Source organism: Parasteatoda tepidariorum, chromosome 4 (genome assembly GCF_043381705.1).
Source record: "Parasteatoda tepidariorum isolate YZ-2023 chromosome 4, CAS_Ptep_4.0, whole genome shotgun sequence".
In the NCBI taxonomy this organism is placed as follows: domain Eukaryota; kingdom Metazoa; phylum Arthropoda; class Arachnida; order Araneae; family Theridiidae; genus Parasteatoda; species Parasteatoda tepidariorum.
The window spans coordinates 37,445,914-37,473,578 of NC_092207.1; the positions used below are offsets into that span (position 1 = coordinate 37,445,914).

The following is a 27,665-nucleotide window of genomic DNA, read 5'->3' on the forward strand; positions in this document are numbered from 1 at the left end:
GGTGTGCAATAAAACTGCAATAAAATTATAATAAACTGTTATGTTAAATTAAACATGTTTTCTTGAACCGCTGCTGCTCAGGTCTCGCCTTCCAACAGGGTGACCCAGGTTCAAATTCCAACGATGACTGGTTGATACAAATTCTGCTCCTGACTTACACCGATAGAAGCGCCGACTTAAAAATATCCTCAATCTCAGCAAAAATATCAGCAGATCATGGATAAAAATTCAGATTTTCGCTTGTTCAAGAATGCAAACATGTAATCTTGAACCGCGATAGAAAGGCGACTCGGGATCGAATCCCAACTATAGTTGGTCGATACAAATTCTGCTCCAGTTTCGCACTGACCACAGTGATTACATTAAATAAGGGTAGGGTTTGATTCCTCTTGCCGTTTGCCTAAACGTGGTAGATTTTTTTGTAGTTTTATGTTACGCAAGTGCGGGTTTGTTCTATCGTAGAGGCTATTTTGTCCCGACGTTTGATCTAAGAAATCCTTTGTCTTCTGGGCTCTTCTCATAATTTCAAGACTACGAAGTTGATGGTCGTTAAACCTAAAAAGAGTCTACTTCTCAACTACGGTTATAAAATGAAATAAAACATGTGTTCTTTATCTAAAAAAATACTAAAGATATACTTATTTTTACCCATAAAGTTAGTAAAAATGAAAACTGAAGGGGCAAATGACCTCTCTAAAATTGATTCGGTGTTAAACATAAATAAAAAAAAAAGCTGTCTCTATTCTCACAATATTACAAAATGATAAAATGTCAATACCCTTCAAAATGTTGATCATTCTTGACTTCCTCATAAGAGTTGAAAACTACCGTGGCCTTCAAAGTACTTTCACAAAAATAATAATTATCTATTACTCGAAAATTGCTTGTTCAAAATGAAACAAAAGCTACGGGTTAATGAAAGTTAAACTGTCATACTATACATCCGTAAACTAACAGTTTGGAAAGAAGTCAGCGAACGAGTTGAAGGTAAAATCGTTATCTGTATTTGGTAATGACGATACGATTTCATAGATAATTTACTGAAATAGATTAAGTATTGAAGTTTTCATCTTTTTCGAGTTTTTAAGACAAGTCACATGATCAGGACTGTTGAGTCGCAGCCGAAAAAACTTATTCGACTCCGGTTAATTGAACTCGGTTGATCGAATGAAAACTGTTTAAACGAATATTAACACTTATTGGAAACCAAAAAAAAAAAAAGTACTTCTCCCATTACTATTATGAAAATTATTTAAATTATTACATATCACAAATTTAATTTATCACATTTGAACGTTTTTGATTTCGATTGAATTATTGAAAATATCTCACATTTTCGAAAAAGAAACGTTTCTCCCTCCCGGCGTTAAAATATATAATTTAACATTTTTTTACAGGAAATAAACATTTACTTTTAAATTTTACGCATATTTCAAATATTGCACTATTTCACAATTTCTGTAAAACAATTTCTAATCCTAAACGTTCTTGTGATATTTAATAAATTGAAAAAAAAAAATATTTCACAAATTTTATGCTTTTGGAATTAAATGTTATGCTTTTTAAATATTTAGGGTAATTCTCTTATTTGCCAACTCTACCAAATATTTTACGTCTTTTTCGTCAACGGTAGCAAAATGTATGCTTTTATATTTATTTATGAGAGCCGACTGGCCTGTGTAGGGGGCAAGGAACTGCCCTTGCATCAGAAAGGTTCTGGGTTCGAATCCCAGGCAAGGCATGGATGTTCTTTCCTTCTATGTACTANATTACTATTATGACAATTATTTAAATTATAACAAATCACAAATTTAATTTATCACATTTGAACGCTTTTGAGTTCGATAGAATTATTGAAAATACCCACATTTTCTAAAATGAAACGTTTCTCTCTCCCGGCGTTAAAATATCTCTGTTTTAAAATTTTTTTACAGGAAATAAATATTTACTTTCAAATTTTACGCAATATTGCAAATATTGCACTATTTCACAATTTCTGTAAAACAATTTCTAATCCTAAGCGTTCTTAATATTTAATAAATTGAAAAAAAAAAAAACGATTTCACAAATGTTATGCTTTTGGAATTAAATGTCATGCTTTTTAAATATTTAAGGTAATTCTCTTACTTGCCAACTCTACCAAATATTTTAAGTGTTTTTCGTCAGTGGTAAAAAAATGTATGCTTTTATATTTATTTATGACGACCGACTATGTAGGGGTCAGGGAACTAGCCTTTCATCGGTAAGGTTCTGTGTTCGAATCATGGACAAGGCATGGATTCATTCTATCATCATGGATTTATTCTATATACTATCTGTCCTTACTAATAATAGCGGGAAAAAATTAATATGAAAAAAATAAATAGTTAGGATGCATGTTTGCATGCATGTTTTATGGATGTCAAAAGATGCATGTTTTAATTATTAATAAATAGTTTACTTCGTATGAAGTTGCGGTAAAAATAAGACGTTATAGTACCAGTACTATATTTTTCGAAAATTTTGGAGAAACTAGCATTCTTGTCTTGAATAAAAAGAATAAAATTAGTTAGCAAGTTTAAAATTATATTTTAATACTGCTATATACCAATACCTAATTTATCTACTTAATAGTTAAAAGAAAAAGTCTGTACATTTGATGATTAAAACCCTCACAATTGCTGTTAATACACGGAAATAAAATTCTTAAAAACATTATGAAACATACTGACTGAAAAAAAATTTTACTGTAATAAAATATAATAAACTATAATGACTGTAATAAAATATAATTCATCATTTCTTAACGTCTAAAAAAGCATCTTGTCATCTGCCAAAATTGCCGAAAGAGAATTTTTTTATGAATTTTTTTTAAAAAAACCTTGGGTGAACGTTTGATGATTAAAAACTTAACATTTGCTGTTAAAACGAGGAAATAAAAATAACTAAAAACGGAATGAAAATATTATGAGGTACTTCTGCAATAAAACGTAATTCTAAATCGTAACTATGTTATAAAACATTTATTTCCTAACAACAAAGAATGTAATATATCGTCTGCGTTAACTTTTTCTTACTTATTCGAAGATGGAATTAACTATATTATCTGATATAGATCTCGAAATAGATAGCTACAATGCTCGCTATAGATAGGTAAAATCTATAACTTATCTGTTCCATTCGCCCTCGAAATAATCTGACTGCATAATTGAGCACGTGTTTAACTATCCTGAACACAAACCATGGCATTTCGCCAACAAAGCACCTATGCAATCATTTTTCTCTTCCCTTATTTTTTTACTACCACGACGTCAACATTTTATATGATAAAAGTCAATTCTTTTTTAACTGTGTCACCGAACTTGTGGCCTTGTAGAATGCCACTATAATTGATTCACCGGCGTACGCAAATCTCACAAATAAAAAGGAAACGATTCCGAACATTACATTAAACGATTTGTTCCTCCAGCTACTTGAATACCGCAGGTGAACATTTTTTAAGTACGCGGGAAGAAAAAGAAAACGATACTCTAATAAAAGTGAAAATGATATCGAATCCGAAAGTGGTGTTCTCTGCGGTGATTTCCTGTTTGTTGTTTGTTTTGGGGGAAGCCCTTCCGCCTCATTCACCTAGTTTTCATTTCAAAGAATCTCTGATTCAGAATTTGACATCGTCGTACGCTTCGTTTTTAGATGATGTATATAATTATTTAACCGTTTCAAATGTAACAGAAGAATGTCGTCTGCATATGAAAGAGATTCAGAACTTAGCGAATTTTGGTGATCCAAATGCTTTGAAAAGTAAGTTCATTTTTAAATTTTATTTTTCTTCGAAAATGAATGTTATTATGTCCGAAAGAGAAGGGCATTTGTAACTTTATAAAATGTTCTTACTGCATATAATTTGTACTATGCAAGAATTAGATTGTATTTCGATATTATCCGAATGTTCATCATTACTCATTTAAATAATTCAATAATCCCATCTTGTGACTGTTTAAAAATGATGTTAAAACTAAATTATTCATTCAGATTATTCAAGAGAAATTATCTTGTAATTGTTTTAAATTCATCTTGGAAATAAAATATTCATTTGGACTATTCAAGAGAAATTATCTTGTAGTTGTTTAAAATTCAAAAAAATAAAATATTCATTCGGATTATTAAAAGGAAATTACCTTGTAATTGTTTAAAATTCATGATAAAAATAAAATATTGATTTGGATTATTCAAGAGAAATGACCTTGTAATTGTTTAAAAAAATTATTTTAAAATTAAAATGAATAAGATTATTCTTTTCGATTTATTAAGAAAAAATGATCTTGTGATTGTTTAAAGATATGAGGAAACTAAATTATTCATTGGAATTTATTAAATGAATTACCTTGTGATTGTTAAAAATTGTGTCAAAATTTAACTATTTATTATAGATTTCGATTGGAAATTTAACTATTTATTATTGATTTAACTATTTATTATTGATTTCGACCTTGTGTTGTTAAAAATTGTGTCAAAATTAAACTATTTATTATTGATTTCGATAATTCATGAGTTTCACTTATGACTATAAATAGTGTTAAAATTAAAAAAAAATTTAAATCTAAAACTTCATAATGAAAAGAAAATTCTAATTCAGGGTTCCTGAGAACTTTGAAAAGTTTTAGTAGTGGTAGCAAATTTAGGTTTATGCTAAAACACATTTCTCATTTTAATATAAAAATTTATTAAGTGGTTTAGAAGATGAAATTTTCCTGCATATATACTTCCTTTGGAAAATAATTTTTAGTGGTGGTAACACAAAAAATAAATTTTCGGCACCGCTTTTTAAAATTTTCAAGTCCTGCGAGAACTCTGTAATTTGCTAAAACTATAAGAAAAAAAGGAAGAGAAGTTCAGGAAAATAATGATTGTATAATCGTACTCATGTACATTGCTCAAAACAATTGAAGGATATTGAGGTTGTGAGTTGATCTTGCACCTGGAGAATTGTTTGAATGATTGATACATTATCAACAGAAGTAGATAAAATATATGATATAAAAATGATCTTTGTCTTCAGAAGAAAAAAAAAGATTTTTTATTGAGCTTTTGGGTACAAAAGGAAAAAAAACACTATTTGTGCATATGGGAAAAACAAATGAAAAAAAAGGTGATTCCTTAAAAAGAAATCGATTTTAGTTGGGGATATGGATTCTCCGAACGGCTAGCAACGTTGAACACCTTTGAGCCATCGAGTCAGTGAGGTTATTAATGAGGGCTGGGGTATTCTGTGCCACTCCTTCAGAAGAGCTCTTTCCAGTTCTTGGGGAGTTTGTGGAGGTGGTAGGCGTTCAGCTATTCTTCCGCCTAGAATGTCCCAAACATGCTCGATTGGGTTCATGTTTGGAGAACATGCTGGCCAATTCATTCATATGATTCATTCCTCTAAAAGAAAAGCATTCCCCAAGTTGTGTCCTGAAATTGTCGCATATTAACATAAAATCATCTCCAATTTCTGCAGCGTAAGGGACTACAATAGGTCTCAGGATCTCATCCCTATATCGGCGACCAGTCAGAACTCCATTTCGAAAGATATGGAGATCGGTGCATACAGGGACCGATCAAGACAAATTCAGGCCAAAGGGCCACCAAATTTTCCGGGCCCCTAACAACATATTTTGATATTAAATTACTCAAGAGTAGTCCAAATAATGAAAAAGAATCTATTGAACTGCATGATTCAAGAGAAACATTCCAAGCAGACAATGAAAGATTATTTTTCTAAGATAAAGTTTATGTATCTATAAANACAAGATATTTTGATATTAAATTACTCAAGAGTAGTCCAAATAATGAAAAAGAATCTATTGAACTGCATGATTCAAGAGAAACATTCTAAGCAGACAATGGAAGATTATTTTTCTAAGATAAAGTTTATGTATCTATAAACTAAAGCAAAATATAAAACAACAAAACAATATTATATCAGAATGAAAATAGTTTGTTGGCCAAAAACAATTGAAATCAGTGATTTTTGCTAAAAGTTACTGATTTTTATTTAATACTGTTTGTTGTAAAACTGCTTTTTATTTAATACTTAAACCAACACAAAGCTAGTCCACCTTTCATTAGACTTTCTACTAAGTTTTGAGGCCCCTCTGAAATTGTGGGCCCTAGGCCCATGCCTGTTGGGCCTAGGTGATAATTAGGCCCTGGGTGTACCCATCAATAGAGATGCCAACTTAGATCATTACTCCCTCACCGCCAAATCTTACACTTTCGTGCACAAACGTACAATTGTTTTTATTGCCACGTTCCCACCAGATGAAAATTCGCCTATTATAAAGATGAACAGAAAAATGGGACACGCCAGAGAAAATAATACTTCGCCACTCATTTCTCCTCCAGTTCACGTGCTCTGTTGTCTACTCTCTGCGCTCGCGACGCTGCCTTGCTGTTAACGTGACACACATGACGAGCATATAGATCTGCAGCATGGAGGCTGTTTTGGACAGTTTGTGTCGAAACTGTGGTGCCAGTAGCAGAGCGAAAGTGTTGTTGAAGAACATCGTCATTCATATGTCGGTGTGTCCGAGCCGTTAGTGTTAAATACGGTCTTGTTGCACGTCTACATCCATGTCCTGACCTTCGGCCTGCATTTCCACTCTCCAAAAAAAAAACGGTTCCAGATCCTGAAAGTCACACTTTGTGAAACTCCAATGGCTTTTGCTACTTCGGCGTGTCCTTGGCCCCCTTTTAACCGTCAGCAACTCTCCAAACATCTGATTCGGTTAAATGAGTTCGTTGCGAGACGATTCATCGAAACAAAGCGCTTACTGAATGTCGATCATTCTTTTCCGCTTTGTCTTGCATTAAGTTAAAAGCCGAATCAAATTCGTTGCGTCGAAAGCATCGTCTTCGACGTCTAACTCAAAATTTGCATACTGATGCGAAGTTTAAAATAAGAAAAATTTGCATTTGAAACTCTTTTTTTTTCCATTTTATGGAGAAAAAAAATTCTGCTTTTACCGTTATTTATTTTATACAAGACTAGCAATATCCTTTAATTGGGTATACTATAGCCTACGTCACAGGTCGTGCTATTCCTACTAAATTTAACTAGTAAACAGCATTTTCTGCGAACCTGATTTCTAGCAACAAATAAACATTAAACAAAGTGTGTTGTTAAAAGTCGCTACTCACCAGGTTAGAATTGTATAAGTCTAGTTTCTTTTGAAATAATTTATTTTGTTGTTTTATCTAGGTTTATGAATTTAATAAACATATTTAAAACTCAGTTTATTAATTAAACTTAAAGGTAAATGTTATTCCTAGTAAAATTTTCGAAGTGGAAGTAGTTGTGTTTTTTTCATATTATACCCAATTGTTTTGAGTAGTTTTTTTAACTCAAGACGAATGGGAAAAAGGTCGCTAACGACCCCAGGCGCCCAGATAAATGTTGATGATGATGATAGTTATTTTAACATCGATCAAGTTGTACAAATTTCTAATCATGGTTATTTTTATGTTACCACACTGTTACATAAATCAAAATGTTATATTCACTGTAATAATATTTTTAAGATGGATGGGTTAGGGGCCGCTGCGCGTCCCAGGCACCCAGTTTTTGTTAAAAAAAGAAAGTAGTTATTTTAATTTCATTTGCATTGAATATATAAAAATAAACTTATTCGAAATAAGAATAAAAATACATTGAAACAATGCTGATTGACGATGACATGCTCTCGCAGGATTGAATGAACACTTAACATGCGAAATTTCACGAAGATAGTTTAAATTGAAATTTAATTCAAATTTTTCCTATTGTTTCGTTATTCAAGTAAAACAATATACGAATATATTTTAAAGCAAACAAATTATAGCACCTCACATTAGGTACTGCTTTTCATAAAAATAAAACTCTATTCGGCTTGGAAAATTCTAGAATTACGAATTTTCTTTAAGATATCACTGTAAATCAGAAAGGCAGAACTTTACAGATATGTTTTTTTCTTCTTCTTCTTTTTTTTTTTTTTACAAAACAAAATATTGTAAAATATGGTCACAAAGGAATTAAATGATGACCTGTCACAAACTGCAAATTCTTCTTCAGAACTCTAAAATAGAACTAAGGTGCTTACTCTTTATCTCAATGATCTCCCTCAGCCTAATTATCGCATCTCCAGCCTGGTGTAACAAGTCATCATCANAAAACAAAATATTGTGAAATATGGTCACAAAGGAATTAAATGATGACCTGTCACAAACTGCAAATTCTTCTTCAGAACTCTAAAATAGAACTAAGGTGCTTACTCTTTATCTCAATGATCTCCCTCATCCTACTTATCGCATCTCCAGTCTGGTGTAACAAGTCATCATCACTTAGTAGGGAAACTCAAAAGATGTCAGAATAAACTATAGAAATTATCGATCGGGAATAAATGTGTGCAAAGAAATAAACATATAAATAAATATATAAATAAAAATATAGACTTATTAAAAACAGTGAAAATGATGATGATAAGAAAGAGGCAGCTGCAAAAAAAAAATTTTTTTAATTATAAAAAACAGTCTAATAGTTACTAAAAAAAATCTGTTAGATTATCGGTATTAGATTTGTACTAAAACATAAAATCCAAATCATGTTATATTTCAAAACCATAAATTATTAGAAAGCTAAATATAATATTTTTACATATTTGGCCCTAAATAAATACAAAATAATTTTTAAAAAAAGGAATGCAAAATATATTTCATAAAATTCTGTTTTAAAGGGTTAAACCATATACTTACAAGAAAACGAAGCGTAGTCATAGATAATTTTCTCCCCCCCCCCCCNCCTCAAAAGAATGTAAAAATGAAAGAGCTTTAATGCCAGTTTTTTCTTCATTTTCTCGGCAAGTAACAACCTTGTTTCAGTGGCAATATTTTTTTTTTTAAAATTCGCTTTTAATTTAAAAAAGTTTTTAAAAATGTTTACGTACTTGCCCACTTTTTTATTTTTGCAAAATGGTCTAAATATAGTACTTTAATTATTTTTCAATTTATTAACTGTGATTTCAAAAGTATAATTTTGTAATCACTTGAGAAAATATTAAACAAAAAGCTGATATTCAAACACTTTGTTGTCATAGGAAATAAAGCTTTTGAACGAATAATATGCTATTTTCGTAATTGGTGAAAGTTTAAAGTATCTATAGTATCTGTGTTCTTTATTTTTCTTGACGAAAGTACTTCAAAGAACACCTTAAAAAATTATGCAACTTTCTGAATTTCGAAACGAAAACAAAAATTTTTAAAACTGCTTTACATTTAGGAAGTTTTCAATTTTTAAAAATATTTTTAAAAAAATGCTTTTATATTATTTGATAGAAAGCAAGCACGTGGGTGAAATGTAAGCAAACGAAAATACGCGTTAGCTTAAACAAAATAAACTTGAAAGTGACAAATGAGAATAAAGAGACAGGAAATTTCAGCAAGGTCAAGGTTAAGTCCCTATTAACAGTGCTTATAAAAATAGCGCGCTGTCAAACAATAAAGATTCGCGACACAGTTAAATAAAGAACCCACTACAAAAAATAAAATAATTAAAATATTAACTCTGAACGCGTTCAAAAAGCTCTACTAGACAGTCATGGCCGGCCATCTCTTCGAATTCAACAACACTTCTTTGAATTGAGTTAATCAAGTATTTAAGTCACATTCTGCGCCTTTTTTTTAAACAATGCTTTTCAGTTCCAAGGACTAATGTCTAACTACCCACCTGCTGAAAGTGAAAATTAACAACTGGTTACCCGTTCGGATATCATTTATATTGTAACATAAACATATTGCGGTAATTTAAACTTTTTGCATCAAATTAATTACATAATCTAACTATGAAAAGCGAACTCGAGAGTGTCCATGACCTTATTTTCGAAGTTATGTTCAAGTTAGTAATTAAATGCTTCAAGGTTGTTTCGGTAATATAGTAAGTTAGTTTTAAATTATTAAAACTGGTTTAATCTGAAACTGGGTTACAAAAAAAAAAATGGTTTAAAAAGCACGTTTTAGGAAGAAGTTCAGAAAAACACGTATGAGAATTGTTATGAAATGATACAACTTTCAGTGGTTTCTCTTCGAACAAGCATCTTCTTCTCTTTTTTTAAATTTTCATTTTTAATTTAGTTAGATATTTTTAAGCTATTATTATTTATCAGAAAATGACGATTGCATTTAAATCGAATATATATCATTATTATTATTTTGATCATAAAGTAACAGATATTATAATCATCAATTACTTTACGGACCTCAAACTTACAAGAAATTACATTTGGAAAATTTTTTTTTGACAACTCTTATTGGTTGAAAAACATCTGCTACATGCGCAATTGATTTTATTTAATTTGATACAGATTATTATTTTTTTTTACAATTCTTATTGGTTGAAAAACATCTTTTACATGAATTGATTTTATTTAATTTGATACAGATAATTATTTTTGTTGTTGACAATTCTTATAGGTTGAAAAACATCTGCTACATGCGCAATTGATTTTATTTAATTTGATACAGATTAGTTTAAATACTAATCAAGAAATAATTATTTCTACCTTAAGAAACGACTATTAGGCTAATATCTTTCACTGGTCAGATTTGCAATGAATAATTTATTGTCGTTTCGAACTAGTGAGAGCATAAAGCGAATGTTTTTTACTGACCAAAAAATAACAATCAAATTTGAGATTAATATTTTTTCAGAAAATTAGAATATCTTTTATTTTCCAACTCTTAAAGTTATTTTGTAATGTATGAATCAAATTTTAAACGTATAACTTTTTTTAAACTATGTACAAGGAACTATGAATACATGGTATTTCTATTCGTATACAAATAGAAAACTGATACTATAACGAGATATTTCTAATTTTTTGCAGTTTTCGATGCTAGTGGAAAACCATCTAGTGGCATTTTGGAAGGAAGCGTTCATTTTATAGGATACTATTCAGAATGTGTGAATACCATTGTTAAGGTGGAGAAGAATTTCCTCAGGGGACAGTACTGTCTGCTTAATTTGAACGTCTCAGGATACGAACAAAGGGTCTGTATTTATAATAAAGTTAAATCATTTCTTAATTTACCAGGAAACTACATTCCTAACAATTCCTGTAAACAACTCCTGTAAACAAGTAAAGGGAGAAATTGTATCTTCGTGGAGTCCTTTTTAATGGAACTAAACCTCATTTGCGTTACATGAAAAGGAAGACCACGAGAACCTCCCATGGTTAGCCTGACGGCAAGGGGACTCTAACCCATGATCAGTTTAACATTTTACGTCAGCACTGTGGTTGGTACAAGCTGGATGCGGAATCCGTATCGACCAACCATCGCTGGGATTCGAACCCGGTTCACCTCATTGGAAGGCGAACACTCTATCCTCTGAGCCATCGCGGCTCACAATTAGGTACTTGCAACTAATCACATGGTCACGTCTAATTCCGTGGTTGTGTATGACGCGTTAACGTTACAGCTCTAAAGCGTGAGTTTATTACAGCGCTCAATCAATTTTTGGATTAGATTTAATTGGATACCTGTAAAGGACGTCACGCGTGAGCGTTGAATCTGATTGGCTAACCTACGCGTGACGTCGCTTGGAAGTAAATATCTAATTTGCAGATCGGCAGATTGACAAAACTTAGGGGGACTTTATTATTTTTTTTAGAGGTAGCAAAGTTCCGATTTAACATTTGGTTCTTGGCACACTGAATTAAATTTTGAGCAATTTTGTCTAAAACTATGTATGTATATGGAACCTCAGTGGCTAAAGAAATAGAGATTTCGCCTTCCAATGACTCGGGTTTAAATCCCAGCGGTGGTTGGCTGGTACGAATTCTGCCCACACCATACAAACTAGCAAAACTAGCCGTCTTTAGTTAACTTGATTATCTTTCAAATTTACATTTAACATACAATATATAAACTTTAAAGGTATTCTAGCCGTACGTATATCAAAACTGAATTTAAATATTCGAATTCTTCAACTTTTTCTTCAATCCTAAAATCTTAATTAGTTTTAAACAACATATTAACCAAATTTTTTTTACCGTCTAGCTGTTGCCCGCGCTTAACTATTTTGATTTCAGTTATAACTATTTTCAAGAGCTGTCCAGCGATATTGTGTTAATTAAGACAACCCAACAAACATTAAGAATCTTAAAGCTAGTTTTTATGTCCGACATTTAAATTTGAATTCACGGAATTAGTATTTTTTATGCTGGGAATAAAAGTAAATATAGGCAATTATCAGAACTGTTTCAACTTAGCAATTTTGAATAAAAATAATAATAAACTGATTCACCTAACTAAAAATTTGAACTTAAATCAATTTCTTCAATTCAACTCATTGAAAATTATTTTCTGATTCATTAGAAAAATTCAATTATCGAGTCATTACTCAACTCTGAAATTTGGCAAAGTAATTATTCTAAGGTGCTTGACTCAAACAAATCAGTTCATTCTGGTGATTCGAAGAAATTATTCAAATCGCGATTTGCATACTCAAATATCATATCGAATCAGAGCCCAAATGATAATTTGAATCAGTATTTTTTCATTGAGGAAATGAAATAAAATTTTACAGACGGACGAAATGAAAAATGATACACAGACATTTTCCGGTAATAAAATTGAAAGATAATATTGGAAAAAGGATAATGGAAGAATGATAAAAAGATGATAGCTTGTTTATTTGATAACACGGGGAGTATATTTTTTATTATTTGTTATCACCTACAAAAGGAGACGCGGAAGCAAAAAACTTTGAGAGATTAAAAAAAGGAAGAAAAAAAAAACATAAAATAGATTATCAAATCATATCCCGTGATCTTTACAGAAATTCTTGCGGGCTACTAAAAATGTTAAAAAGTAATAGGAACTCATTTCATTAAATTTATTCTTTATTATCTCTTTAATTATTTAATCGTAACTACCACATTTCACATAATTCATACTTAAACCAAAATCATTCATTAACAGGTCGCTGCGATCCCGAAGATTTGTACTAATCGGCATTTTTACGTAATTTCATTTTCTCTCTTTCTCTCCCCCCCCCCACCACCAATAAGTAGAGCCGAATGACTCAGGGGATAGAGTGTTCGTCTTTCAATGAGGTGAACCGGGTTCGAATCCCAGCAATGGCTTGTCGATACGAATTCCGCATCCAGCTTGCACCGACCACAGTGCTGACGTGAAATATCCTCTGTTGTAGACGGATAATGGGAGTCCTCTTGCCTTCTGGCTAACCGTGGGAGGATCTCGTGGTCTTCCTCTCTATGCAACGTAATTGCGGGTTAGTTCCGTCGAAAAAACCTCCACGAAGGCAAATTTCTCCCAATACTCGATCCGGGAGTTACCTTGTCTTCTGGATAGGGTTCAAACTTACAAGGTGACGTAGTTGAACATTAAAGTCGTAAACCCAAAAAATTGTGTCTGCTGTGCTACGATGGTTATAAAATAATATAAAACTAGTCATTACTACACCTTTATTTACCTTATTTAAATAGCGGTAAAAAAAATTGCACAAATCTCATTTAAGTTATTTAGGTTACATTTCATCATTCTTAAATCTTGCTCAACAAATCTACTTTCCGCCTTGCCACTGAATAGACCATTTTTCAATTACTAGACAGCTCTTATTTTCGAATACAAAGGAGCCAGTTACATCGAAAATTGAGAAATAAGATGCGAATGAGATCATCTTCAAAAACCCCTTCGCTCTGCTTTTTTGGAGAGAAAAAAAAAGTGAATAGGTAAATAGTTTGGTTACTGATATAGACTAATTTTGCACGAAGTTGAAGAAAAAAAATATCAATTACATACAGCAGAAATTTATCTTAATTTTTAAATATATATAAAATTCAACGATTAAAAGACAGCGTTTAAAACGATTGTTAACATGAGGAAGTATTTTTTTTTTTTTTTTTTTTTTTTTTTTTTTTTTTTTTNAAAAAAGTTTCTACCACGTTTACCACTACTTCGGGAAATCATGCTTGTCACTGTAAACAAAAGCTATCTGATGAAACAATATAAGACTGCTTATTTATGGAGAAGTGAATCATATTGCAGAAACGTAAATAAATATTCTAATCTCAAAATATTATTATTGACGAGGTATTTACATATTTTGCACTGTGTAGTTCAGTTTGGTGAAACTTATTAGCATGTGAATGTATTATATATGTGGGGACGGCATGAGTGATCGTCTTAAATAAAAGACACGTTCTTAAACAAAAACATATATAATGAAGATTAAATTTACGTAAGGACGGACGATTAACAATCACACGAATAACAAAAACAAATAATAAGTAAGAGTTCGTCTTTAAAAGTTTTGTATAATCATAACTCCTCTTTGGAGTGCATATACGTCACGTCTTTTTCGGTTCGTTGTCAACCGCGCTCTCCCGTCTCAGGGAAATTCCCATTGCTTCCTAGTCATGGGCACAGGGATCAGCTTGCGGCTTACATAGACTTGCGGGACTTCTATCTTAAGGCGACTTCTAACTGACGGATCTGAGAACTGAGATCAGGTTACAGCTTTGTGTACAGGAACTGGCACCATATATATTTTTTTTACAGCTCCGTACTTTTATATCTTAACTCGTCTCACTCAGTTCTATTTTCGAATAAGTTTTAAAGTAATTACATAGTTGTTACATAGACGGTTATTACATAGTATTACCGTATAAGTAATTACATAGACGGTTTTTTAGATCAAAAACTAATCACAGTAAATTTATAATTTTTTGTAGTTCTATACTCTTAGAAGATTAAAAGAAAGAAAAAAAATTGACCCTTCTTTAAAATTTCGAATTAGTTTTGGAATACGACGATATTCACCGATCACCAAATTATTTGTAATATGGAAAAATATGTCATTTTAGCTGCGAATTAATTTATTCCTTTGTTTTTTTTATATTGATTAATCAAATAATTTATTAATTATGTCATTTATTGAGTAAAATAATTAAGCATAAAAGAATTAAATCAGTAATATTGGTGGAAAAAATTAACATGTTGTAAAAAATATTAGCAATAATATAGTTTAATTTTTTCATTAAAGCAAAAGAATTACACCCTACTTCATTTTTTAATAATTTGCGGCTTTTTACTTTACTTATAAAAATTCAACATGCATTTTAAAAGATCAGTGCTAGCTGAATTAAATATCACATTGTTCTTTTTTCGAATAATAAATAATCGAAATTGTTTAAAGTTCTATTGACTTTCATACACAATAATTTGATTTTCGTTATAAAAAATGTATTTCCTTAGCTGTTAGTATTCTTTGTTTTATTATATATTTGACTTTTTAAAAAAATACTTGTTGATATTATATGAGACAAATTATATTTATTTCTTTTCTGCCACCGTGTGTGTTTTTTTAAGAAGTATTTTTTCTATTGATAGCGAAATAAAAAATTGAAACCATAACTGTCAAAAGAATGTTCTTAAAGTTCATCAGCACCTAAACCCACATAATATATTATCAGAAACTTTATATATTTTTAAATTAATTAGATATAAATATGATCATGAACATTTTAAGTCAAATTTATTAAATAAGGAGTAAAATATCAAAGCTTAAATCTTGCTACCACTTTAAATATAAAAATAAATTTTCCGAGTGATATAGAAAAATTTTACATTTACGGATCAGCTATCTCATCGTCAGCCATCTTTTTCACATCAAAAATGTCAAGCTGGATTGGTTAAGGATCGCTGCGCTGCCCCAGGTGCCCAATTCTAAAATAAGGCGGCTATGTTGTATTTATTTCTAATACTTCATTAGAGCAGTTCCTGATATTTCTTTGTTATATCTATAAATATACTAATTGCAGGAGCTTATTTATGATTCGGCAAAATGGGAATTCTCCATTCCAAAAAAGTTCGCGTAAAATTAAAATAAAATTGTAAAAAGAATTTCTTTTAATTTAAAATTGAGGTATTTTCTTATCACCCATCTTTTTTCTTATACCGTTGGAACCTTGATTCACAGTCACTCTCTAAATTGTACATATATGTACATTTGCATAAATTTAATTTATTTATACGCAATGGTGGCAAAATCATTTAAGTAAAATTTCTTAATTCGAGAATTAACGAAACTTTTTTGTACCACTTTATGAAAACAAAATCTTCTAAATAGTCTTGTAACATTAGTTGCTTAATGCGATTAAAAATTGCAATCGAGTCTGAGTTTTATGAGGAAGAGGATCTTTGCTCTTCGCTTTAATCCTCTGTGCTGTGAGAAAGTTGAGTTGAGGATAATGAGTTGAGATTGATGATGATGGTGGAGAAGTGAGGATACAAGATGTTCATAATGTAGAAACTTAAAACAAATTCGATGCGAAATATGCAGTGTTCCGATAAATCAAAGTATATAATTTTGTGGTTCCAACACTTTTGGAGAGGTTGTGAATTATTGTTAATGAAGAAGTTAAGATACGAAATGATTGTGGAAACAAAGTAATTCTTAAATTAATAAGGTGCTAAATTTGCAGTTTTCCGAGAATTCGAAAGCAAAAATTTTGTGATTCCAAACCTTTTGGGAAACCCAGATACCCGTAACAACCCGTACCGAAATAACCCGTAACAAGCACATTCTTTTCCCTAAGCGATCAGGCAGGCTTCACTATTCCAAATTTTAAAATTGCATAGACTGACGTACATGTAAGATTAAAATTAGAATCGATTTATTATTTTTTTAAGAGCAAAAATGTCTACTTTTTAAAATTGAACTGGTAGTTACAAAAATAAATTTCTCTCAACATTTTCATAATTTAAATGTTTGGTTTAAACATTTCAGGATTCGAAAAACATTTGTTTAAAATTAGAGAACATGAATGCAACAGCATATTTAATCTTTTTATGTTTCTACAATTTCTTATCCATAGTGTATACCTATTTCTTTTTTAATAGTGTAATTCTTTCCTAGATTTTGCCCAATCCTTCATGGGAAGTTATGAAAAAGGCGACCAAGCCTCCTACAATCGGTATTTGTATACCGCTATCATGTTCAGTGAATGATATCAAATTTGCCACTGATGCCAGTAAGTATTGTATTTTCATTTATATGCTTTATTTTAATTTGTTCATAATGGATATTAGTCTTTTTTATCTAATATTGAATCATATGAAACAGCAATTACAGAAAATAAAACTAAACTACGAAGAAATAGTTAACTAACGTTAAAAAAAAAAAGAAAAAAAAAACACATTTTTTAGCATTTAAAAATAATATAACGCCATTTTTTAATCTAATCGAATCCAGTTATTTAACCCATCGAGGAAAGTCGATTTTATTTTTTTTATGCGTAATAAATTAGTGATACAATAGAGCTAGTTTAAAATCAAAACGAAGGGACCAGATCAAGGCAGTTCGTTCGTTAAGCTCATCATCATCACCGAAATTTATCTGGGCGCCCTACGCCGATTTTTTATCCATCTTGAAATTTTAACTTTAAGGTAGCTCTTTCTGGTGACTGGAAGGCAAATTTGAGTGAAAAGAAAATTTAAATATTTTGTATTCTGGATAAAGATGTGCCTCAAAAATAAGCAGCCATTGGCCTGAGGTATATATCTTCCTTCTGGTTTCAGAAACGACACTCTTTCAGCAAATTCATGTCACAATGCATGATTTTTTCCTCCTCTAAGTCCTGGTTTCAGTTCGGAATTTTTACGACAGATGGCGCTGCAGATAGTAAATTTTCAAATTGAAGGAAAATAATTACAAATCGTTTTACACCATGTCATATTACAACACGTCATTACAACTAATAGTGAATATTTCAAAAATATTCTAATATGATTTTCATTTATTAAAAGATTTCGAAAAATTGTGAATTTCTATCAGTTTCGTCCATTTACTTTTTTTATCATCAGTAATGCCATTTATCGAAAACATTTTGAGCTGAACCTAGACGTTTTCAAAAGAAAAAATTATTCCTTGTCGCATGAATTTGCTGCAAGCGTTGTTTTTTGAACTTATTTTAGTGTTACTTTTCTTGAAAATTGTCAAAATTTAGTACACTCCTTATGTAGCTATCACAGTAATGCTGCAATACACAAATAAAAACTTAAATAATAATAAATATTTTTAAGCTTCTATTTTTATTGACTGGTTTTATGTTAAGATTGATTTGTATTTCTATGAATTTCTTTTTTATAGGCCTTTCCAACAATTTCGGAGATATTCAGGGTACAATTGAAGTTTGTCACACTCATACGAAAGGTTTTTCAAAAGATATTTCTGCAATATTCTTTATGTAAGTTGCTGTATTTCTTCTTTTTTTTTTCAATTTCAATCTCCCAGAAAATGAAGCGAACCTTTGAGTTCTTATTTCTAAGAATAGAATATTCAAAATGATACGAAAAGTTGTAAAAAATTTCTGATAGCTCTTAATTCTGAAAATCTTTATAAGAATTATTTTTAATTTTAAAAAGTTTCTGTTTCAATTTAGTACCACTAAGAAAAATCTATTATGTTAGATCTGATCTGATCTTGTTTTATGAGCTGGGCGCCTGGGCAGCGCATTGGTCCCTATCAGAAATGTTTCTATGAGAAATTGAATTATAACCGCCTACATGCAATACAAAATATTTTTTGAAACTAGTATCAGCCTTTACGTTAAAACTGAAAGGAAACACATTGTTAAATTTTGATTTAGTTTTATACATTTGCATTGGGATAATTTTAGTGATCGTGGAAAATTTTACAAGTGATATTAATACTATTTTAAGATTTCATTTGCTTATTTGTTTTTAAAAGAAATAAACGTATTCATAACAACTATAAAATATTAATAATTTGTTTTTGAAAGAAATATGTATTGAGCATATAAGCATCTCCTTAACATAGTGGCTTGAAGTAGAATATTGTATAGCAAGCAAAAATTTTTCAGTTTTTTTAAAAATTTACTTATTGTAAAACATAGTGCCCTTTCTTCTGCATGGATAGGGCAATTTTGATTAATAGTGCTTCAAGCGGTGATTTCGTAATTCTGAAATGTTACACTGTTACCAGATGAAACTTGTATGATTTTAGCTTCAGAACTAAATTTTTTTGGGCAATATAAATCAAATACAGATTTTGTACCTTGCAATTCTTTTTATCCCATTCAATATCTCGTAATACCCTGTACTATCCTAACTACTATCCTAATAGATAACGTAATACCCTGTACGTTACGTTATCTATTAGGATAGTAGTTTTTAAGGGAAGGATTCTAACCATTCTTAGTGCCCTTTTTAAAGGTTGGTTCTCTCTTTCAAAATTCATTGCTAGCATTTTCTAGAAGCAAGATAAAATTGTCTTTGATAAGATATTAATACATAGTGTAAATATTTTTATTTGACTATGAACCAAAGGAACCTACTTTTACAGAGAGCATATTTTTCTGAGTTGCCAAAAACTTATACAACGTCACTTATGTATATAACGTAAATATTCTAAGTAATTGGTTTCTCGCTCGTGTAAATATTAATTTGATTGACTCACTCATTTATATACCAACTCCACTATCTTTTTGTCTCAAGAGCAAAGCGCTCATTTCTCTACAATATTTGCATTCCAGCAACCAATAATTAAGAGTTCCAATCTAAGAGTACCATTTTGGAAAAAATCTGTAGTTTTCAGAACTAATTTCCGATTTGAAATCCCCACACCCGATTTAGTTAAGATCCTTGAATGAATGCAACAAAAAATTTGTCTCACGGTGTTATATTTAACTTCATATTTTTACTCATATATATTAGCACAAGTATTATATATCATTATAATGCTTCATAAATTTTGTTCTTTCAATGTGGTTTTTATTTTATAGGAGCTTTCAGATTTTCGTCATAGCCGTTGTCAGTCTTGCTACAGTATATGACTACTATTTAAATTGGAGGAAAAGAAAAGTAATCGAAACGTTAGCAGCCAAAAGCGTGTCTACAGAGTTACTTTTTGATCAACGGCCAGATCCAAATGGTATTATTATTTTTAAAAATTTCTTTTCTCATTGAAAATGATTGTCTAATTTAAACTAAGCTGTTAATAGACGAAACACCTGAAAAAATGACCTTAAGTTAAAATAAACATTCATTATTCTTCTGTACACATTTTTACCCTTCTTAACACAGTAATTTACGAAATAATGTGACGAAAAATTTATTTTGACAGTATGTTAAAACATGCTTACTGCGGTCAAACTTTTCATTTCTAAACTCAATGAAACACTGTTACTGTCAAGATTCAGAAAATTTGAAAGGTAAAAAACAATTTTAAACATTATTAAAAAGTTAATATTAATAATAATAAATTGTAATATAATTCGTTGACTATTCTCTTAATATTATTGGTTGTTAATTATCTATTATTTAGATTTGTAGTTAAGTTTTCTTATTCAGAAACTTTCTGCTAGAAAGCAACTGTTATTGATCGAAGATAAACATTTTAGATAACTCTTCCGTCAAGCTATATGGTGTTGTAACTAACAATCGAAAAAGAATAAATTCTTCGTTGTTGAGAAAAAATTACTTCACAGACGAATCCGTAGTTTATTCAACTTGGAAAAAAATCTAGTAATTAAGAAAATTAAAAAAAATTATTAAACTCTTTTCATTTGAATTACAACGGTAAAGAAAAATATGAAAATTTTCCTGAATGATAGATGTTGCACAGCAAGAGGTAAATAAGTTCCTAACTTACCCAGTTAAGGAGTGTGCACACTTTTTCCACAGTGATTAGCGGACCCAAAGGTCGCTGGTTCGAACCTCCGTAATCTCCTTCGAGACTTCGAGTTCTCTGAAGCAGGGAATGAAACGAATAGAATCGTCCAGTTTCGTAAAAGAATTGACGGAACCTATAAGTCACTCCCACAAGTCTTCGTCACCATCAGGAAGTCAATCAGTCTTTGAACTACGTCATATTCTAGGACGCTCAATCTGAATTAAGAGATTCAGGAGAGAACGGCTCAAAGTCTCAATCGCTGAAGGACTTCAGCTGCTCTGAATTTCAAGCTACAGTTTGTTTAAAGTAAGAACTCCTCTATCCAGTCGTCTAGACCCTTGGCGGTGACTATGGTAACGAGGTATAACTATTTCAAGTAAAGGTGTGGGGTCATTGTTTAGGACAGGTTTTGGCTTGCTCGGCGAGAGAAAGGAAATCTTTTTCCTACTGTGTTAGCTCTACCCTCCCTGGAATGAATCCTATTCTTGTTTCCATAGCAGCAGACAGCCTCAGACTTTGTGGCGGGGGGAGTTCTCACCGTATACAAACTATACCCGACTCAATAAAATGTCAAAGTACATGACAAAGAAACACTCTTCGTCTGCTACATCACCGAGACAGACTTGTCATACATTTTTACAGAACTCAAGGAGCTTATCAAGATACCAGACTTTATCAACTATTCAAGACGCAACTTACTGACTTTGTGATAAAGAAGGATAGTTAAGCTCCTCTTCTTTCTTCCCGACTTAAATCTTACATCATATTTATAGCCTCAATAACTGAGACGAATCGGTAAATGCCATTTTCTGTTGCTGTACACCGACAGTTCGGATTTGTAATGATATTGTAGAGTGATGGAATATCGACTTCGCCTACGGCCACACGGACACTCATTCCGGGTTGTAGCGAAAACTAAAAAAAAAAATCTTAATTCATCGTATTCGGGAGTTACCTCTGACGGCACACAAACATTTTTCTTGCACTCTTTTAGGAAGCCATGACAAAATTTTTACTCAAACACCGCAAAGCTATTGAAAGATTTATATGTATCTCCAACACTTTGTAAGTCATTTACTGCTCTGAGGTAAATATATTATGTAGATAAATATATAGATCCCTGAGGTAAATATATAGAGCACTAGGCAAATATATACAGGGTTATTCATAATTCCCTCCGGGATTTCGAAGTGTTATAGTAAAAAAACGAAGACGAATATGGCAAAAAAGAACATATGAAATTATTCCGAAAGTATTCGAGTTTTAATTTAGTTTCGGAATAATTTCATGTGTTTCTTTTTTTCAGATTCGTCTTCTTTTTTTTACTACAACGCTTCGAAACCCCGGAAGTAATTATGAATAACCCTGTATAGTCTATTACTATATATATATTTACCTAGTTATAAGACTCTTTACCAATTTTTGATTATCTCCTGTTTGTTCTATTTAAATTTCTTTTTTCAATGTATTATTGCAGAACCGAGCTCTACAATGCAGTATCTGCTGGCGTTTTCACTGTACACTAATACACCGAAAATATTTTCTGTGAAAGAGCGTGACAACATAGCCTGCCTCCATGGTCTCAGATTCCTCAGCATGGCCCTCATTATTTTCGGACATTCTTTCTCTTTTGCCGGATCCGTCTTATATGTTCGTAAGTTACTTTCTTTTTTTACACTTAATAATCTTTACTCATAACCTACTAACTTTCACAATTGTTAAAATATTAATGCAATGACAATTAAATAAGCAAATGTGTTTAAAGCTTTACGAGGACTTAAAAAATCACAGATTATGCTTTTTGTAAATAGAATTGGTGTCGTACGGTTGAGCTATCTTTACACTTTTTTCTTCTCCAGATTGGTTAACCCAAATCTTGCTTTTTCACCACGGCAGTACTTTTCAGCCAGAAATTGGATTGTACTTGCGTGGGGGAAAAAGTGAGATTTACCGAAATCATGCTAACAAAGAGAGGAAAAGCGTAGAGAAATTATGTAACCTAAAAACGACTTTTTTGTTTACAAATAGTATACTAACAAGCCTATTGTAGAATTTAATAACTGAATGGATTTAACTTTGTAATTTAGGAAATCCAGGAATGGCTTCTGATGCCCCAAAAGATTTTGTTAACCAGATATTTGCAAATGGAACATTCGCTGTTGACACTTTTTTCTTTATGAGGTACTATTCTTATTTACTTATACTTTTTTGCTTCATTTTGTTCGCTTTCTTGGACAATGATAGATTACGAATATTACAGAGCTGCAAACATTACAGCATTTTAATGTTTCTAGCACTGCCTATAATGCCGAAATTGGAGATGTGCTGGTGCAGATGGCATAATTGAAGTCAATAATGAAAACAGGGCAATGAAAATGACAGTTGAATTTGGAAACAGGATCATAAATATAATAAAATTTTTATTCAGTAACTTTTGTTGAGCTCGAGATACAAAATCAGAAGAATATTTAGAATAGACTTGATAAGTGAAATAATTAATTTTGCATGATATTATCAATAAGGACAGGTCATGGGAAATAAATCCACCATGACTTGCCTAGTCAAAATCCATGTTAACAGTGGTATTATCCATTATTGGCGCATTAACGTGAAAGGACAATGCCGAAAGAAAAGCCAATTCAGCCAATCTCACGATATCTCATGTTAATATTTAAATAATTTGGCCACAGCATAAACACCAAAAAGACAGTTACTTAACCCTTTCCAGAACAGCAAATTTCGATTTGAAGTTTTAGCCAGGCAGAGCATTCGCAAATACAACCCTAAATAATACATTTTAAGTTAGGCTCTTTGTTGTTTATAGAACAGTGATTGCAAAAAGTTTAAAAGCAATTAGTTTCACATTTCTAGCAACATTTATTGAATTAGTGTTACCAAACTGGATACACTGCACAGAAAAGGGTTAACATTAAGAAGGCGCATTTTATACTATATCCAGTTTCATTAACGGACATTTTGAGTGAAGTCAATTTTTTTCAAACGTGCATATCAAACAATGACTATGTATGCATTTCATTAAATACGTGTTTTGCACTATATTTTTTAAAACCGGATTTCAAGCTATGTTCCTTTTTTTCAACGCACCTCTTGAGCTATATATATTATTTTTAAGCACGCATTTGGAAATATGGCTGAGTCTTCGCATCCAGGTATTTATTTTTTAAACATCTAATTTTAGTCAGAAATTAACAATAGTTACTTTTTTAAATAAATAACGTTTAATACCTTAATTTATTCCTCATGCAAAAATTAACTAACGAAAAAATTAACTAACGAAAAATATTATGAATTTTGCATTTAATATTTTAAAAATATCTCGCCTTTTAAGCTATAAGAAGATTTAAAAAATGTCCTATGAGCTTACATTCACGATAAGTAAGTAAAAATACAAATAAAGAACTACCAAATTTTTTTAAAAAGTTTATTTATGTATAACTTTTTATAGAAATGTATTCCAGTGTTAGCTATGTTTATGCTTTAACGCATTGTTTTTTATTCATTTAAACTTATTTTCCACACCACTACACATAAATGATTTTAAAGTTCATATGCAGCCTCACTTTATACCACCTCTCTTGTGCTGAGGCTTTTAAAATGCTGGCAAAATTGCCAAAAATTCTGAAAGCCAAGGTTTTTAAATAACCACTCTATGAAAATTTTTGCAAAAAGAGTAGTAGTTGGCAGGTCTGTAAATATGTAAGTTAGTAAATATTCGAAATTGGACAAGCTGCCTACTTCTTCTATTACTTCATACTAAGTCATATTAATTACTGAATAGTTTTAAAAACATAATTGTTCCAATATATCCGATATATCATATATTGATCATGTCTAATATCTATTTTAGTGGCCTTTTAGTATGTTATGCTGGAATTAAAACCCTGGAAACGGCTAAAAAGAAGTGGTCGTGGATGTTGGTTTTCTATGTTCACAGATATGTAAGGTGAGGATTTTAAAATCGTACTTCTGACTTTACTATAACTGTACTGTCAGACCAAAATTATCCGGATAAGCAGTGGTACTGACTTGGAGAGTCTTAAAACACACATTAATATGATTCTGCTCCCCTTTTGCATCTATAACAGCCTGCAAACGTCTGGAGAGATTTTTCAACAGTTTTTGATAGGTGGACATGGGGATTGAGTTCCAGGTGTTCATCGCAGCTCAAGTGAGTGCTGGCAGTAAGGATGTTCGATTTGGCTTGACTACGTAACCTGCATTCTAATTCCATCCAAAGATGATCTATGAGCTTTAGATCGGGGCCCTGAAAAAGCCAGTCCAGTTTTTGAGCACCCATTGTGTGTGAATGGAGCAACTTCCTTGCTGGGGAAGAGAAACGAGCCGTCTCCGAAATATTGCCAGAGTTGGAAGAGCAGTATTGTTCAGAATATTCACATATGTTGAGATATCATATTTCTAATTACAAAAACTGAGCCGTGTTGGCTTCAGTGGTGAAGGCACTGAGCTGTCACTCTTAAGGACTGAGGTTCGGTCCTCAGTGGCAGCTTGAAGCCCACCCAGCTTCAGATCGATGGGAACTAGCTTGTCTGGGTTGTAAAGGCTGCCTGTGTGTTATGTCATCACATTATCACTACCACGACGTTGGTCATGAAGTGGAGCCTTAACCTCCCCATGGCCCACGACGGGTTGCTGAGGGAATGCTTTACTTTTAATTGCATGAACTAGGGGACACAGGTCATACCATGGAGGAAAAAAAACCACCACGCCCATTGTTTTTTTCCTTTAGGTAGGTATCAAGATATTTTTGGCCTAATAGTGTATATAAAAATAAAATAAAATTTTTAAAAAGTGATTTAAAGTATTCTACAAAGGAGAAAATAGCTTTATTTTTGCTAGACTGGATAGAAAAATTTGGGGTTTATTGCTGCCGTAGTTCGCAATAAACTTATATTCCTTAAAACTTCCCTCACTTACATAAAAATTTAAGAAGTGATGCACCCGATATTTTTCATTTTGTATCTGACAGAAACAACATTATATTTTTTCTATTTCGTCTACTTGAAAAAGTTAGTTTCTAAAATGATCACTTTTTATTTTACTATTTTCTTCGCTTCAATTCAGTGACTGTCAGTTTGCTGATGTCAGAAGGCGGTCTGAATTTTGATTAAATAGTCGCAAATTTCACTTACAATGATTACGAAGCAGTAATATCAAACACAAAGCTCCAGTTGAAATTTGAGTACTCTAGCTAAATGGAAAAGGATCGATAATTGATAATAAATTCTAAATTTGGAGAAGAAAAAAAGGCGATGCAAATTCTGCTTGTAACGACTAAAAATAATTAAAGCTTTGTATTGTCATAAAGCACTAAGCTCCAATTAAACTTTAAGCATTTTAGCTAATTAAGAAGTGGTAGAAATTTAGATCGACTATAAATTCTACTTATAAACGGTCAAGAAACGGCGAAAAATGGGAGTGAACACTCCCATTCATGCCGATTCTTGTCTTGATTAGAGAATCTTTAAGGTCGATTTTGACCCTTCATTTAATCTCATCATGCCTTTCATAACATGCGCCGTTTATGTGAACCGTTATGTGTTATGTGTATGACGCCGTTATGTGTTATGTGCAGGGCCGACTTATGCATGTCGCGGCCCCTAGGCAATGCTCGTCTCGGGCCCCCTCCCCTACCGCCTTCTAACTCCCTAATTATTATATATCACAGTATATTATGTATAGTATATTATCACATTATTCAATAAAAATATTGAATCAAACGAAAAGAATATAAGTAATTCATATATGCATTTAAAAAAATCATACAATAAGCTTATATATTAACTCTTCTAACTTTTTTTGTTACAAAACATCCTGAAAGTTAACCTTTTCCAATACATCATTTTCAATTGCCATTATGGCCAACGAATTTAAACGGTTTTGAGACATAGTTGAACGAAGACAGTTTTTAATTAATTTCAATTCTCGGTGGCTAGTTCTTCCCCTTTGTGGTTCTGTATGAGAAGAAATTTAAGGAAACGTTCAGCCGAAATGAAAATTCAATTGCACGAAGTGAAAATTCAACGATTATATTAAAAATGTCTCAAAAATGTTGTCTATGACACAATACAACGTATGTATTTAGCGGATCGGGGAATTCCCCAGTCATGCGACGAAAGAACCAGTACTGCCAACCTTATTTTTACATACTCTTTGGTAGCTTGGCCATAGAATATACATACCTATGGTAGGTACCAGAACAGTAAGTGTGCATTCACAACGTAGAATTTTGCGCGTTTTTCAAGCGTGTTGTGTTAAAAAAGCTGCTCTTGCTGTATAGTCATCTGATTAGTCGGCGTTAAAATTACCGCGATAAAATTGCTTGCGATTATATTACTGCGTTATATATGAACTAACTACCATAATATTAATATCTAATTTGGAATGCGTTCAGAAATGTACTAAAATAGCGTCGATGTAATGTACAGAGCAAGACAATCGTCATTGAAATTTCGAATTAAATTTTTACTGTTTAAGAAACATTGTCAATTTTTTTCTCTGTAGCACAGGGCCCCTGAACGTGGCGGGGTCCCTAGGCAGTTGCCTACAGTGCCTAATGGATAAAACGGCCCTGGTTATGTGTATTATCCATGTGGCATAACCCAGGTAAAAGTCCGCAATGGGATAAGAGCACAAAAATTTACTTAGGACCGGGATAGCCTGGTTGGTAGGGCACTGGGCCCATGTCCAAGAGTTCGTGGTTTCGATCTCTGCCCGCCGAAGACTCCCCGTGTAGTAAATGGTGACTGATGCACGTTAAATCTGTCGAGTCTCAAAGTCCTTCATGTTCCCATCACAAATCAGTCCCTCTGGGGGTACTGATCCGAGAGTTTCCTTGTCTTCTGGATTTGTTCAAAATTACATGGCCACGGAGTTGAACATTAGTTGTCGTAAACCCAAAATTTGGTCGGCT

At 31.8% G+C, this 27,665-nt stretch overlaps 1 protein-coding gene across 1 annotated transcript in view; it reads left to right on the forward strand.

The window, feature by feature from the left end:
- Window positions 1-3,242: 3,242 nt before the first annotated feature.
- Window positions 3,243-27,665, forward strand: part of LOC107444483 (nose resistant to fluoxetine protein 6-like) — a 38,715-nt gene continuing 14,292 nt past the window's right edge. Inside the window, exons 1-8 of the mRNA XM_043056079.2 lie at window positions 3,243-3,780; window positions 10,878-11,041; window positions 16,937-17,051; window positions 18,170-18,266; window positions 19,824-19,972; window positions 22,191-22,367; window positions 22,801-22,894; window positions 24,582-24,677. Coding sequence (XP_042912013.1) covers window positions 3,525-3,780; window positions 10,878-11,041; window positions 16,937-17,051; window positions 18,170-18,266; window positions 19,824-19,972; window positions 22,191-22,367; window positions 22,801-22,894; window positions 24,582-24,677 — 1,148 coding nt within the window. The 5' untranslated portion in view covers window positions 3,243-3,524. The remainder of the gene's footprint in view (window positions 3,781-10,877; window positions 11,042-16,936; window positions 17,052-18,169; window positions 18,267-19,823; window positions 19,973-22,190; window positions 22,368-22,800; window positions 22,895-24,581; window positions 24,678-27,665) is intronic.